The sequence below is a fragment of the Ruditapes philippinarum genome, unplaced genomic scaffold (genome assembly GCF_026571515.1).
Source record: "Ruditapes philippinarum isolate M1 unplaced genomic scaffold, ASM2657151v2 ctg683_1_1_1_1, whole genome shotgun sequence".
In the NCBI taxonomy this organism is placed as follows: domain Eukaryota; kingdom Metazoa; phylum Mollusca; class Bivalvia; order Venerida; family Veneridae; genus Ruditapes; species Ruditapes philippinarum.
Genome location: NW_026861864.1, coordinates 281,354 through 298,048, shown reverse-complemented (window position 1 = coordinate 298,048; position 16,695 = coordinate 281,354). Strand labels below are relative to the sequence as shown.

The 16,695-nt window shown below is 32.8% G+C and overlaps 1 protein-coding gene across 2 annotated transcripts in view; it reads left to right on the top strand.

The window, feature by feature from the left end:
- Positions 1 to 371: 371 nt before the first annotated feature.
- Positions 372 to 16,695, top strand: part of LOC132717168 (U3 small nucleolar RNA-associated protein 4 homolog) — a 38,822-nt gene continuing 22,498 nt past the window's right edge. Inside the window, exons 1-8 of one of the 2 annotated variants that reach the window (XM_060700592.1) lie at positions 372 to 523; positions 1,341 to 1,461; positions 1,671 to 1,725; positions 3,165 to 3,284; positions 3,500 to 3,568; positions 9,720 to 9,804; positions 10,624 to 10,792; positions 12,878 to 12,953. In XM_060700592.1, coding sequence (XP_060556575.1) covers positions 1,358 to 1,461; positions 1,671 to 1,725; positions 3,165 to 3,284; positions 3,500 to 3,568; positions 9,720 to 9,804; positions 10,624 to 10,792; positions 12,878 to 12,953 — 678 coding nt within the window. In that variant the 5' untranslated portion in view covers positions 372 to 523; positions 1,341 to 1,357. Of the gene's footprint in view, positions 524 to 623; positions 670 to 1,340; positions 1,462 to 1,670; positions 1,726 to 3,164; positions 3,285 to 3,499; positions 3,569 to 9,719; positions 9,805 to 10,623; positions 10,793 to 12,877; positions 12,954 to 16,695 lie in introns of those variants that run through there. The other variant, XM_060700590.1, reaches the window with a different exon arrangement.

Sequence of the window (16,695 nt, the reverse complement as noted above, 5' to 3'; positions counted from 1 at the left end):
TTCAGTATCAGTACCAGTACTTGCAAAATCGCTGCAGTACGTACTGCAGTACCAGTACCAGTAATGCAGCTCTGCTTGTAATCCTTGTATTCCTGCTAAGTTTAATTGATGATTAGTCTGTATTATTAACTTTGCTTTTTTTGCACACCTGTGAAACCAGCACTTTTGATCTGTCTAGTAAATTAATATCTATATTGCCTTCAACTTTAATATTACATTCAATGTGAAAATCTCATTAATAACATGAAATAGGATCATAAAGCAAATGATTTATTCCAGAAAACACTTTTTTTAGTTAATTTACCTGTCCGTGTTTGACATTTGGCGGGAAAGCACTTCCTGGTTTGGCATAAACACGTGGACAATTTTTAACCAATCATAGCCGGTTACTAGATTCAGTGTGGTACAACAATATGTCTGCGCCCATGGAAAACATGATGTTTTCGTAATTTCTCAAAGTTTTCAGTTTTAAAAAGGCTCTTGAAATCTTTGATACATTTCCAACACAAAAACTTTGTAAAGAGTAATAAAACATTTTTTTTTATTTCATAAATATTGACTCGACGTGGAAAATCTATATTGTAGATCAATTTACTGAGTTAGTATAGCCGATTAAGAATCACATTCATGATTTAGTAATGCCTCTACACGTATTTATGGTAGCTGAATGTACGTTAACATGTTAACAAAAGATACTGTGTCGAAAATTATTTTTAAGAAAAATCAAATGTCACTTTTAAATTTACAGTTTCATGGGCAAAATTTCAGAAGTTGAAACAGTTTTGTTATTTTGGCTGCTTTTGTGGGTTTTTTTTTTTTTTAATTTGAAAATGGGGAAAGGCATGCTCATAGCAACATAAAATCATTAAAAGCTTAATCTGCGAAGAAGACTAGCTATTGGGAAACATCATTCATGGTTTTATCTATTTTCGGTATAACTTGTTATCTTATGCTGTTGGGGTTATTGTCGTCTTGCGGAAATCTTTTAGTGACTGTGTACATGTGTACTAGACAGTACCCACTTAGGCTATGTAACAAGTTATTGTCACATGGTTAGAAAAATGTGCAGTCTGATCGCAATTCAAACCCTGGACCCTCAAGACATCAATCCGCAACTCGACCTACTGAGCTATCCAGTTGGGTTAATTTAATACATCTGCTCCCTTAAATGGTGAACAGTTCCTAACTGTGACATACTCATTGGTAGCTGAAATTTATTTTCTTGTATTTAGAATTAATAGATATATGTTACCTTAGAAAAATCAGTCATAGTCACTTCTATCAAGTAAGACTTTTGATTTCAAGTATGTTATTTGGTTGATATTGTAGATCTTTTCCAGGTGAGAACACTGCAAAAATGGGTGAATTCCGAGTTCATCATGTTAGATTCTTTGAGTGGACACCGAAATCAATACAATGTATGTCATACAATTCATCAAAGCAAAGATTGGCTTTATCAAGGTATGGTTTTAAAATGTTTTAGAAATTAAAGCTAAAATAAAACTGACTAAGCTATAAGATCTGTAATTATTGCCCTGTAACTTTCAAAAGAAAGAAAAAAAGATATACAAGATTATGATCATTTGACATACAGTGTACATAAGATGATAAGAATGTAAAATAGAGACTTAATAAGTTATTGTAATGATTTAATGTTTATTATTGTACAGATGTGATGGAAGTCTTGAACTATGGAGTATAAAGGACGGCTGGTACCAGGAGGAGGTAACTATTATTTTACTTCCTGTCGTGGCTTATTTCTTTAACCCATTAGTTCATGAGCATTTTGTGTCAAATGGCTGTTTTCATTGAAAAGTCTCCTGTTACAAGTTCAAATTTCTATAATACTATAAAAACTGCTTCAACACTAATCAAACTTGGCACAAATGTTGACTGGACCATTGCCCTTGCAACAACATGCTCAGTCTTAAATTTTCTGTTACCATGGCAATGAGGGGACATCTCAAAATTGCCAAAAATCACTATTTTGCGTTGATTTTTTCCATCAAAATTGATTTCAAAGTTCTGCAACTTCTCAATGGATTGAGATAGAGTCAAATGCTTTTCAGTGTTGGTTAAACGTTACCTTATGATCAATCTGGGGTCATTTATAGCCTCGTCCAAAATTTTCTTGGCGATGAGGGGGATTGAGCCCCCCCTTCAAACCCCCCAAACAGAAGGGGGCACATCCCCCTTCTGGCAACCCCCTGATGTATCTTTTGGTGGGGGGGGGGGGGCGCAGAAAAAGTGGTCACTTTTTTAACAACAAGTGTTGGGGGCCTAAATAAGGCATTTTTTCACCATTTGAGACTACAAAAAGGGGGTGTGAAAAAAGGCGTTAAAAGGCGTGTATATCACATAATGGGTTAATAGAGAGATATAGAAACAGGACTTGAGCTGAAATAGTGTTAAAAAGAAATATTTACAGTCTTAGTTTAGAACATTGTAAGCAGTGTAACTGTTGATCTTTTACTATTCAAATGATAAATGATTGCTTGTTTGAAGTATTTGATTCAGTTTCTAATTTATTATTTCATTACCTTTGTTATGCCTGTATAGCACTTTATATGATATTAAAATTCTTTAATTTAATATGGACATATGAAAATAAATTTAAAAACAAAATAAGGTGAGCAAATTAAGCATCTGGGCCTTGATCTTTCAGTTCATTTTAGGAACTTGTTCAATCATTAATTGGTCTCAGGATTCAGTCTTGTATCTAGCATCCAAGGCTATCATTTTAAATTGAAATGAAATTTTATTTTATTATATAAATAAATGATGTCAGAGACAGAACAGAACCTCGGTTTACCGTCACAGCAAAAAAACAAACAATTTTCATTGGTTTAGCCAGTCAATGAATTTAAGATTTTGAATTTACTGGCCAGAATTCCAGTTTTGAATTTATTCTACTACATATTTAACTAAACTTTTCTTAAAATTTACACTGACCCCAACGAACTTACACTGGCCATGGGCCACCAGGCCAGTGTTAAATTTGATGACTGTTTAGCTGTCAAACTAGCATTTTTGGTTTTGATAGGATTAGTCCTACAGCATTGATACATACTAATGTTCCCATCCTAAGAGAATTCTAAAATAAAGGTTTATGAGTAGGCCCTTTATGAATAATTTTATATATCATGTATATATTTTTACTGCAGATTATTCCTGGCATAGAGGATCAGTCTATAGAAGATCTGGTGTGGCAGGGAACCAGATTGTTCACAGCTGGCCTTGATGGTCATATCAGAGAAATAGATCTTGTCAAACTAAATACAAAGGTAGGTAACTGCATCAGTACAGTTTTAATCAATACTATAGAACATTTGTTTAACACATCAGAATACATCATTTTTACAATATTATGATAAAAAAGGGTCACTCAAAACACTTATACCTTATCGCTGTGAGTTTGAATACCATCAGGAACCTTCCCCACATTTTGTTATCATTTAAAGATATCTGAAAGTTATAATGTATGATTTTCATATTGCAGAAATCTTGTCATTCAAATGCTGGACCAGTTTGGTGTTTGGCTTCCAATTCTGCTGGAACCAGGCTTGCGGTAAGTATAAAGTAATGTTTTTAAACATTTTCCTGATTTTTGTTTTCAATGACTTTGATTAAATATAACGCAGAATGCTTGCTTAATTGTCAGTCAGATGGGAGGTTATCGAAAACGAGGCTCGGAAATATGGCGGTCTTTTGAATTTGTGCACAGAAATTTTTTCAAAATATCAAAAATAAAGGATTATAAAGTGTTATTTATAAAGTGATATTAGTAAACAGATGTGTAATCATTAACAATGTCAAGTACAGGTAGCAATAAAAGAGGTAAAGCAACAAACTGTAGCAATCAAACACCAAACAAGGAGACCAGTGAAACGACGGGTGGGGTACTCGGAAAAGGTAACAAAGATAACAGAAGTTCAAATGAGCAAGTGTTAAATCAAGATTTATATTTACCGCCATGCTATCAGCCTTTGAACAACCAACCATCCGAACAATTTCCAAATGGACAATACAGGTATCCGTTCTTAATTCCACCCTTTCCCGCACCCCCGTATCCAGGATCGCAGACATATCAGCATCTACAACCAGCTTCACCCCCGTCAACTGCAACTAACACTGACATGCAAACCAAACTAATAGAACTTGTCAACAAAATGGACTCACGTTTACAATCCATAGAGAAGAGTGTATCTAAATTAAATACAATCCAAAATGATATATCGCACCTTCGAAACGAAGTATCCAGCTTAAAAAGTGAAAATCATGAAATGAAAACACAAATGAACGACATGGAAACTTTTTGTCAGACCATAAGTGACCTGTCAGATAATTTCAATGAACACAAGTATACATGTAGCTCCTCTATAAGTGCCCTACAAAGAGAAAACAAAGATTTAAAAACTGAAGTGCAGCAATTGAACACAATAAGTACACAACTAAATGAACAAGTTTCAAATTTAAGATGTAACGGTATGCGTGATAACCTCCTTTTTATAGGTATAAAAGAAACAAACGATGAAAATTGTGAGGAAAGCCTGCGAAATTTCTTGACTGAACACATCATTAATGAGTATACCGTTAACCCAGACAAAAATATAAACATTGACAATGTTCAGTTCAAATATGTAAACAGAATAGGGGGCGCCAACAGAAATTTAAACAAACCCCGCCCAATCGTTGCAAAATTTGTGAACACAAATGACAGAGATACTATTAAATCAGCCGGAGTCAAATTGAACATGAAAAAGAAAGGTACATATATTAACGAACAATACCCCCCAGAAATCGAGACACGCAGAAGGGAGCTATTTCCAGTATTACGTCGTTACAAACAAAACAAAAATAACAAGTGTTTTATTGTGAGAGATAAATTGTATGTCAACAATAGACTTTATGACCCAGTTACAGATACACTATGTCCTGCTCGCTCCAATTTTAACGGTAATAGCCAACATGTCCCCGAGAGAACAAGCAGACCACGACAACGTTCTCCTAGTTTTCGCACAGCTAGTAACAACAACCCATGGGGAAATATCAACTTTGCAACCCCAAATAGATTCGCTTCGTTAATGAATTGCGATTCACGTGAACAGTCACCTGTGAGGAATAAGCATAAAGCAAATTCCCCATTGGAAGAAGCGTTAAACAAGAGATCACGTGACAATTCTGTATCAGCACGTCTTCAATCAGAGGGGTCACGGAGTCACGGAAACTCCGTGCATATACAGTTAGATGATCAATCTTCATATAACAATACTGTCGCTCAGTCAGCCATGCAGTCGAACAACGCACGATAGGACAGTCAGGGAGAGACTTTTACATGTAATATCTCTACAGAAAATAGTAACAGTTATAATCACGTGAATCAACAGAGTGGTGACACTAATTTAGAATTTGAAAATGACAGAAATAATGAAATGTTCAGAAAAATAAGTATTTTATCTTTAAATGTATGTGGTTTATCATCAAAACAGATATACCCAGAATTTTACGATACTTTGAATAACTTTGACATAATTGGTTTCCAAGAAACAAAAACAGATAGTTTAGATACAGTATGTTTTGAAAATTATAATGTTTACATTAAACATAGAAAAGAAATATCAAAAAGGAAGTCAGGCGGCATTGGCTTAGCTGTAAAATCTAATTTAAAACCATTTGTTCATGTACTCGAGGGTAAAAGTAAACATGTACTCTGGTTCTGCTTGTCAAATAAAATTACTAAAATAGGGTGTAGTATATGTGCCACCCGAAAATTCAGAGTATCGATCGATGATCCTTTTTCTGAAATACAAGACGATATTAATTATTTTTCAAATAGATATACACACGTTTGTATGTTTGGTGATTGGAATAGTAGAACTAAATTATTGCATGACTACACAGATTTAGATTTCGATATTTTTCATGAAAATGGACTGGATGATATTTTTTATGATATTCAGTCAGATATGAACTGTTTCCATGATACAAATGTTTGTCTCAGACGAAATAATCAAGATGTACATGTTAACAATTTTGGGTACAAGTTTATTGATTTTTTACAGTATAATAATATGTATATTTTAAATGGTAGAACTAAGGGAGATTTTCTGGGGTCAGTGACCTGTAAAAATGTGAGCACCGTAGATTATTTTGTGTGTTCGTCAAATGTATTTAGATCTATTGTTGACATGAATGTTCTTGAATACTGTCCATTATTATCAGACGTTCATAATCCTATATCGCTTTCTTTTAAGTTTTTTAATTCTGAGGATCATATACAAAATAAAACCGTATCAAATGAGAATGTTAGATTATGGAACGCCGGAAAGGCAAAAGATTTTGTTAAGAACATCGATACGACCAGAGTAAATGATATAATGAACGCTTTAAACAATATTGAGAATAATGATTCTTTTTCTCCAGATGACTTAAATGATGCAGTGTCAAAAATAGGTGATATTTTTCATGAAAGCGCCTGTAAATCTTTTGGTACATTTAAAACAAAACATAATAAAGAAAGTAACAATTCTGCTTCTAAACATTGGTTTAATAATAAATGTAAAACTACCAGACGTGATTTTCACAGAGCTAAATATTTGTATAAACTGAGGAAAACAAATGAAAACAAAACAAATTTGAAATTTAAAAGTCATGAGTACAAAAATGCATTAAAACAAAGTTATAAAGAATATAAAATACATAACATTGAAAAATTAAGGAAATTGGGTAAATCTAATCCCAAAGAATACTGGAAAATATTGAATGGTAAAAAAGTTTCCAATTGTAGCGCGGACCTTAACGAAGTATACGAATATTTTAAAGATATAAATTTTGATAGTAATGTATATGAAAATGAAAATCCAAATGATATTCATCCGAATGACATATGTGAAGAACTGAATAGGGATTTTACTATAGATGAAATAGAAAACGCTATTAAATCACTTAAGAATAATAAAGCTTGCGGTGTTGATCGTATAGTAAACGAACATATAAAAGAGTCATTCCATATCTTCAAGACCATATATGTTAAACTTTTTAATATTATTTTTAGCAAAAGTTGTATTCCAAAATGTTGGACAATTGGTGTTATAAATCCTATTTACAAAAATAAAGGGGATGCGACTGATCCATCGAATTATAGACCAATTACACTTCTTAGCTGCTTAGGGAAATTGTATACTGCTGTTTTAAATATCCGACTGCAAAAATTTACATCTAATCATGATATTATAAATGAATATCAGGCTGGTTTTAGAAAAGGTTATTCAACTATTGATAACATGTTTGTATTAAATACTCTTGTCGATTTGCTCAGAAATAGTAAAAAGAAATTGTTTTGTGCTTTCATCGATTTAAAATGTGCCTTCGACAAAGTTTGGAGACCAGGTTTATGGTCAAAATTATTGTCATATAATATCAATGGAAAATTTATAAACACAATTAAAAACATATATGAAAATGCAAAGTCATGTGTACGTGTTAATGGTAATATGTCTGATTATTTCATATGTAATATTGGAGTACGTCAAGGTGAAAATCTTTCACCGATTATGTTTTCATTGTATTTAAATGATTTATATGAATATTTTAGTAACAATAATGTTTCCGGTGTAACATGTAACAGTCGCGATTTAGAGGATAGTGCTTTTAACTATGTAAAACTGTTCTTTTTGTTGTACGCAGATGACACTGTAATTTTTGCTGAAACAAAAGATGACTTACAACATGGTTTAAATATTTATAAAAACTATTGTGATACCTGGAAACTTACGCTCAATACAACAAAAACTAAAATTTTGGTTTTTACAAGTGGACGACGCATGTCATATAATTTTACTTACGGAAATGAACTTTTAGAAGTTGTAGACGAGTATAAGTATCTTGGTATTCTTTTCAATAGAAGTGGTTCCTTTTTCAAAGCAAAATTATCTATCGTGAAACAGGGGTCCAAAGCTATGTATAGTCTTATAAAAAAATGTAAAATGTTAGAATTGCCAATTGACATGCAAATAGATTTATTTAACAAAATTGTAAAACCTGTCCTACTGTACGGATGTGAGATATGGGGTTTTGGTAATATTGATTGTATTGAAAGAGTACAGCTTAAATTTTTAAAATATATCCTAGGTTTAAAGTCAAGTACACCAAATTGTATGATGTATGGTGAAACTGGTGTTAAACCACTATCTATTGAAATTAAATGTAGAATTATATCATATTGGTCAGACTTAGTCATACCACAACAGAACAAGTTACCGTGTTTGATATATCGTATTTTGTTAAATAATTTTAATAACTCCCAGACTGTATCTAGATTAAGATTTCAGTGGATAAAATTTGTTCAGAATATTTTGTATGAATGTGGTCTGTATAACATTTGGCATAACCATGAATTTCATAACCATAAATGGTTAACGATGTCAGTCAAACAAAAATTATCAGATTTATTTTTAAATGAGTGGTATTCTGATATTGAGAATTCTAGTAAATGTATAAATTATAGATTATTCAAACATAATTTTTGTTTTGAAACATATCTTGTAAAAACTCCATCAAACTTTTTACAATACATGATAAAATTTAGAACAAGAAATAACAAATTGCCAGTAGAAACCGGAAGCTGGAACAACATCGAACTTAACAGGCGTGTCTGTACACTGTGTGATAGATCAATTGGTGATGAATTTCATTATATTTTTGAGTGTCCTTGTTTTGATAACAGCAGGAAACGTTTTTTGAAACATAACTATTTACAGAAACATAATATACATTCTATTGATCTTTTTATGAACACTGATGTTAACATTCCAGATTACAAAAAACTTTGTTTATTTATTAAAGAAATTATATTAAGATTCAAATGAGCCAAAAATTGTATAAATTGTATGCTGTGGAGAACCCTATTGAAGTATTTGTTTTAATACTGACTCTCCCGCAATATTTATGTTAACAATTTATATATCATGTTATTTTGATACTGTCTGATTCTGAAGCCTCATTTATTTATTATGTAATTGTATTTTTACCTCATGTTGTCATGTTTGTATGATCTGAGTGAATAAAAAAAATAAATTGAAATTGATGGACACAGTAATTGTTATCTCATTAACAAATTGAAAGGGGGACAGGCATTTGTAATCTTATAACAGTGATCAAACATTCCACAAAGAAAAGTATGTTTTTAGGTGATCTGTTTCGAAGAAAAGGTTGAGCTATTATGATTGTTATTGGCATTGTCATTGTCATGCAAACACTTTAATGTAGCCCTTTATTCAAACATTTTATATCAATACAAGGTGCTGTTGTAAGACAAGGCGCATAATTCTGAAAGCTAATTTTTCAGGGTAATATTACCCCTTTAGCTTTGATTTTTGTCAAAATTGCTTAATAAGTAGAATGATTTTAAAACTATGAAAGGTATCAACATGAAATTTTTAATACTTTTATTTCATGAATATTATGACAATGCAAAGTTGTAAGGCAAGGGACATTATCCTGAGTTATTTCCCTTTTTAACTGAAAATGTTTATGAAAATTGGTTATTTAGACAAGAATGAATAAGAGGTCTTGTCCAAGTTTTTTTTTAGTTGAATGGTATATACATGTAAAATCAAAGCCATCATTGATAATTGGCCTTCCCATTCAGTAAATGTAATTTTTAAATGTTTCAACAGTTAGAATGTAAATATCATGATGTTGATACTATTTTATTGTAGGCTGGTACAGAAGATGGATGTGTTGTGTTGTTGGATACAGAATATAATGTTCTAGAATACCTGACCAGGTTTGACTCTCAGGACAGTAAGTACATCCACACAAAATTCTTGCTAATAGCTTGTGCTTTGAGATGTCAAAGGTCTAAAATAAGATTTAAACTAAAATCCTATACATACTGTTTTAATGCTCCCAAAATGTTTACCCCACCCCCCATTTCCAGAACTCTTACTGTGTCTCATAGCACCCTTATTTTGAAAAAATTAAAAAATACAGAGAGCTATAATTGCACTCACCCAGGCCAGTCATTGGTGTCACACATTGGGTAAGTTTTTGCATGCTAGTTGCTATCTCCAAAACTTCTGAAAGGAATGGATTGAAACTTCACACACTTACTTGAGAGCATAATAGCATTTCACTACCTAAGACACATAACTTTTACATGGATTTTCACAGAATTATGGCCTTATTTAAACTTTTTATACAAATTCTACATAATCCAGTCTCGTGTTTTACTATCAAGCACTGAGATGAGTCAAGCACACTCTCCTGCATACAGCTATTTACTGATATCTTAGATTTCTACCCTTTTGTAGGATTCTGGGTTGATTGAGGCAAGGTCATAGAAGTCAAAAAAAGAATTTTCTAGTTTTCACATGGAAGGCCATGCTTTTTGCTCAATCACCACTGGGAAGCAAGCATTGATATTACTGATATTTTTTGTGTTGTTGCTTCTTTTTTCTACGGGATTTATGATATTTAGAAATATGGGCATTAAACTTTGACCATAGTTATAAGAATTTTAATTGAAGAAAGGCAGGGCAGTATTTTATTTTCTATAAATATAACAGAATATTGTTTATAGTATTATTTAGTGTTTTGAATTAACATTGTATGTATATTTAGGTCGTATATTATGTATATCTTGGCATTCTGGAGAAGATCTAATCGTGACAGGTGGAATTGATAACATCAGAATATGGAGTGTATCGTCAGGTAAAGCCATGCAGCGCCTCACGGTGGCAAGAACTGACAAGAATAAAGAAACAGTCATCTGGTCTGTGATCTGTTTAAGGTAATGTGGAATGTTCAGTCTGGTTGAGTTTTGTTTGTCAGTTTTTACGCTCAACCAATATATTTCCCATAGGGAAAGCTGTTGTATTCACCTTTGTGTCAGCTTTACCAACGCACTTTGGTTTAAACATATTTATTTAAGCTTGATTGTGAAACAAGTTCTTGCAACTTATATTAATCACTTTCGAGTCCCCTTCCTGGAACCAACCAGTACTGGTGTCATATGAAGAAACATGGTCGTGACCCAAGTAGGCCAACACACTTTGGTTTCTGCATTCAAGTTTGAAATTTCCAAAACTGCTGAAAGGAATGGGTTGAAACCTCTGTGATTATCTAACATGATGGACTCTAAGTAAACTTTTTACAGAGTTATGCCTTTTTTTCTGTCAAGCACTGAAAGTAGATGACTCCCATTTTCCCCACAACAGGTATGTTTTTTTTATTTCCCGGGGAAAGGGAATACAAGGTTTGGGATCATTGATTTTCTATCATTATTTAAATTTTCCCGGGATGAAATATTTCCCAAACTCTAAACAAAAATTTTGGAAATTGGAAGTTTAAATTATGTTTTTCTCTAACGGGTCCAATAAACCTAAATTTATAATTTCAATTTTATTTATTTTAAGCTGTCAAATTTTAAAACAAAATTCCCTGAATGTATTTAGGGAAATTTTAGGGGACCGCCAAAAATTTTTTTAAAATCAAACTTTTTTTTGCTCATAAAATTTTCGCTCTTTTAAATTTTAAAGTAAATCTTAAACCAAAGGGAAGTATTTTTTTGAAAATTTGTGTTTCGGTTTTGTCCCCCTTAATGTAAAAAATATAAAAACATTTAAAAATATTATAATCATGATCTTTATAGGATAATTTCAATTTTGATATAAAACTGTCATAGTGTAATCTTAACCTTATCATATATTTTTTTCTATTCTCAAATAAATAATGAGAAAATATAAAATTCATGTTGGTATTGTATAATGATGTCACAATACCAAGTTGAGATGTTTCTATATATTTGTGATTTGCAATTATATTTCTAACAAAAATTAAAGGTCTGATATATAATTAAACTGTCTTGATATAAGATTTAATACTGACTTTGTAAAATTATAGACTTTAATTGAATATAGGAATTTTTCAAGCTACCCTTAAATGTCATCCCAAAAGTTTCATCTTATTTCCTCATAATACTTTGACTGTTTGAAAAAAAAAGTGGGACACAACACTTTTGGTTAAGGTTTTGCATGTAACTTGATAAAAAATCTCTTTATTTACTGACAGAATGTGGTTGAAACTTCATACAAGTATTCTAAATTATAATTGTACATAATTATCTAAGACTTTGATTTGCACCGAATTATTTCTTCATATTTCTCGGACAAGGTATTTTGAATCTTTACACGTCTTAATGATCATAATTTATGTTATTTATCAAGACACGTAACTGTATCACAGGTTCTTACTGAATTATTCCCCTTTGTGAATTAAAAAAATTCCTGTATATGCTTTCTTCTATTATCAAGCACTGAGATTAGTTGAGTGTACTGTCTGACTGACTGCTTTTATTATGTAATCTTTTAATTTGCAGAATTATTTATCAAATCATCCTACTAGTACATGCAAGTTTTCTCTTCTCTTCATTTTCTTAGTTATCACTATACCTTCAACAATGGAACACATGATTTAAAGGATCTCCACTGAGGTCCAAATGCCTAAAAATGAAAAATTTGAAATTCTAGATGAACAAGGGCACTAAGTACGCAAAAGATTATTAAACTATATACTTAGAATTAAATTACGTTCTCTTTTCTTCTGTAATTTTCAGCCCAATTTGAGTTAAAAGCATTTAAATGCTGTTGAATTTTGGGTCATTTTACAAAATTAGTGATTATCCGGGAAAAATGGAGGGGAGTTTGGGAAAATTTTTTACACTTTTTTTAATTTTAATTTAAAAGCCCTACATTAAATTTTTACAAAATCTTGAGAAAAAAAATTTCCAGCCCTTCAGTGCGCCCCTTTTAAAGAAAAATTTTTTAAAACTTTTTTGTTTTTGCGGGAAATGTTATTATTTGAAGATAATTTTCAGTGATATGACAATTGTGAGTGGAGATTCACGAGGAAAAACAAGTTTTTGGAATGGACGACAGGGCACATTGATAAAGGTAATATAGTGAATAATGTAGCTATTGTGCTATATTTTTGTGATAAACATTGTTTTTATATTTTCTCCTTTTTAAGCTCACCTGAGCTAGCTCAGGGTAAGCTTTTAGGATCATTGAATGTCCGGGCTCTGTTGTCTGTCCACATTTGTTTGTTAACACTCTAGTGGTCACATTTTTGCCTCAATCATCATCAAACTTTGTCAGGATGCTTGTCTAGGTAATTGCTCGAATGAGTTTAAACATGGGTAATCTCGGATGAAAAACTAGGTCACAGGTGCCTAAAAATAGACAAATCTTGTTAACACTCAAGATGCTACTGTTTTGATCCAAATATTCAGGAAATTGGTCTGAAATTTATAGGTCAAGTTTGAATATGGGTCTCCTGGGGTCAAAAAATAGGTTGCACCTCCCAAATATGGACAAACTTTGTTATTACTCTAGAGTAGTGCTCACATTTTTGACTCAATTGGCATCAAACTTGGTCAGGATAATTGTCTAGGTAATTCCTGGATGAGTTAGAACCCCAAAATTTGACATCTTTTTTTAAATCTTTTTTTTTATGCACCTTTATTTCTAAGGCTTTTAAAAAACCTTTTTTAAGCCCTTTTAAAATTTTAAAAGTGTGAAATTCATTTTGGGTTTCCCAACGGTGACCTTTTTTTTTTTCCAAATTTAGTTAAATAGGGTTTGCAATTTTCCCTTTTTATGAAAACAGCCATTCTTTAATTTTTTATGCTCCGGGAAATGTTTGTAATCAAGGTCTCTTTATGCCGAAATCACTCAAAATATTTTTAAATGGATTTTGTTGTCTTCCATCTGGCCCAAAACCATTAAATCATTTTTTAAAAAAATTTTTCAAAAAAATGTATTTGGCCTACCCTGCAAAACAAGCAGACCTTTAATCTTTTGCCATTCATGGCCAGAAACGGGGTTTGAAAGGGATAGATTGCCCAAAGGGCCAAAGATTTTAAAAAATAAAAATTTTCAATGCCAGAAAGGCCGATTTTTTTTTAAAAGGTTGTTTTTAAATCCGTCACTACTTTTTTGATTCAAAATCCTGCCCAGGGTTTTTTGGAAAATTTTTCATGTGAGGAAGTTTATAAAGCATTGGGGGTCCCTCTTAAAGGGCCTGAAATAATCCGTGGGACATCTAAAGGTTATTTGCCCCTTTTAAATGCTGGAAAGCCGCCTTTTCGACTTTTTAAAAAGTGGGTTTTTGGAAAAACGTTAAACTCAACAAAAAAACAACACAAAAAAAACTCTTGAATGAAATATAAAAAAAAGTATCTGACATTTGATATCAAATTCATAGAATAAAAAAAAAACACCCCAGTCAGCTGTTATCTGGTTGTGAAAAAAACCACCCTAGTCGGAACCCTTTACGGGCCCTTTGTTGGATTTGGATGTAAGTTTACATTTTTAATGCTCCTTTTTTATTTTGGGTCGGGTGAAAGGAATTTAATTTTCCAGACAGAATTCTCTGTCAATGTTCTAGACAGGGAGTTCAATGAAGTTCATATTAGTTGTTGTTGATGACATGTTGTTCTTTCACTTCTTAGAGAAACAAAAGTACAGTAATGATAGTTTTATTGTATTTGTTTACTGAAGCTTAAAATCTAGCCAACTGTTAAATTTTGTGCATGTCTATGTTATAGAATTACAGACGTTATTATTGTGGTTTAGTCGGGAAATATTAGTAATAAACAGACATACTTTAGATGTGAATTTTAGGAAAAAAATGAAACTTGTATCATTCTACATTCATTTAGCAATATAATTTAATTGTATATTTATTATTTTATCTAGACTAGATTCATGTAATAAGTCTGTCCTGCTTTGGAACTGTATATACATGTAACAAAAAAAATAATTTTAATATACAAATGAGCTGCGTCATGACAAAACCATCATAGTGTGTTTGCGACCAGCATGCTGTTCGCTTACCAACCCTTTTACAAGTAGAGAAAATAATAGCCAACAGCATGGATCCTGATCAGACTGGTCTGGATCCATGCTGGTAGCAAACCTCATTATGTTGGTTTTGTCGTTACGCGGCTCAAATATAGATCATAAAAAAGAGTAGACTTGTAGGCTTGTTTAGCTCTGTAATATTAATGGAAAATTCTCATTTGTCTGTGCTAGACTTTTAAAAGTTGCGAAATCCCTTTCTGTCTTAAGTACCTCCATACTGGAATTATAATTTCTCATATTCTAGTCTGCTCCAATACAATTTTGGGCTCTCTGGTTTGAAAATATATATAGATGGTCAATTGCTTTATAGTCGAGCCTCTGTTTATAACTGGGGCAAACATTCTTGTAACCCACATTCCAAAATGATTACTATTGTGGCAAAATTTCTGGTTGTAGGACCTTGTTCTTTAGTAGTGGCCAAATTCCTGGTTGCCTGACCTTTGTTCTTTAGTAGTGGCCAAATTCCTGGTTGCCTGACCTTTGTTCTTTAGTAGTGGCCAAATTTCTGGTTGTCAGGACCTTGTTCTTTAAAGTAGTGGCCAAATTCCTGGTTTGCCTGACCTTTTGTTTTAAGTAGTGGCCAAATTCCTGGTTGCCTGAGTAGTGGCCAAAATTCCTGGTTGCCTTGACCTTTGTTTCTTTAGTAATGGCCAAATTCCTGGTTGCCTGAAATTAGTTCTATAGTAATTGCCAAAACCTCTGGTTGCCTGACCTTGTTTTTGTAGTAGTGACAAAATTTCTGTTTGTCTGACCTAGCTCTACAGTAATTTCCAAATTCCTGAACTGTCTGAGCTAGTTCTATAGAACTGACAAAACTCGTGGTTGCCTGACCTAGTTCTATAGAAGTGGCAAAATTCCTGGCTGCCTGGACTAGTTTTATTAGTAATGGCCAAATACCTGGTTGCATGACCTAGGTCTATAAGTAATGGCCAAATTCCTGGTTGCCTGACCCTAGTTTTATAGTAATGGCCAAATTCCTGGTTGCATGACCTAGTTCTATAGTAAATGGCCAAATTCCTGGTTGCCTGACCTAGGTCTATAGTAATGGCCAAATACCTGGTTGCATGACCTAGTTCTATAGTAATGGCCAAATTCCTGGTTGCCTGACCTAGGTCTATAGTAATGGCCAAATTCCTGGTTGCCTGACCTTTGTTCTTTAGTAGTGGCCAAATTTCTGGTTGTAGGACCTTGTTCTTTAGTAGTGGCCAAATTCCTGGTTGCCTGACCTTTGTTCTTTAGTAGTGGCCAAATTCCTGGTTGCCTGAGTAGTGGCCAAATTCCTGGTTGCCTGACCTTTGTTCTTTAGTAATGGCCAAATTCCTGGTTGCCTGAAATAGTTCTATAGTAATTGCCAAAACCTCTGGTTGCCTGACCTTGTTCTGTAGTAGTGACAAAATTTCTGTTTGTCTGACCTAGCTCTACAGTAATTTCCAAATTCCTGACTGTCTGAGCTAGTTCTATAGAACTGACAAAATTCCTGGTTGCATGACCTAGTTCTATAGTAATGGCCAAATACCTGGTTGCATGACCTAGTTCTATAGTAATGTCGAATTCCTGGTTGCCTGACCTAGTTCTATAGTAATGGCCAAATACCTGGTTGCATGACCTAGTTCTATATTAATGGCCAAATTCCTGGTTGCATGACCTAGTTCTATAGTAATGGCCAAATTCCTGGTTGCCTGACCTAGTTCTATAGTAATGGCCAAATTCCTGGTTGCATGACCTAGTTCTATAGTAATGTCGAATTCCTGGTTGCATGACCTAGTTCTAT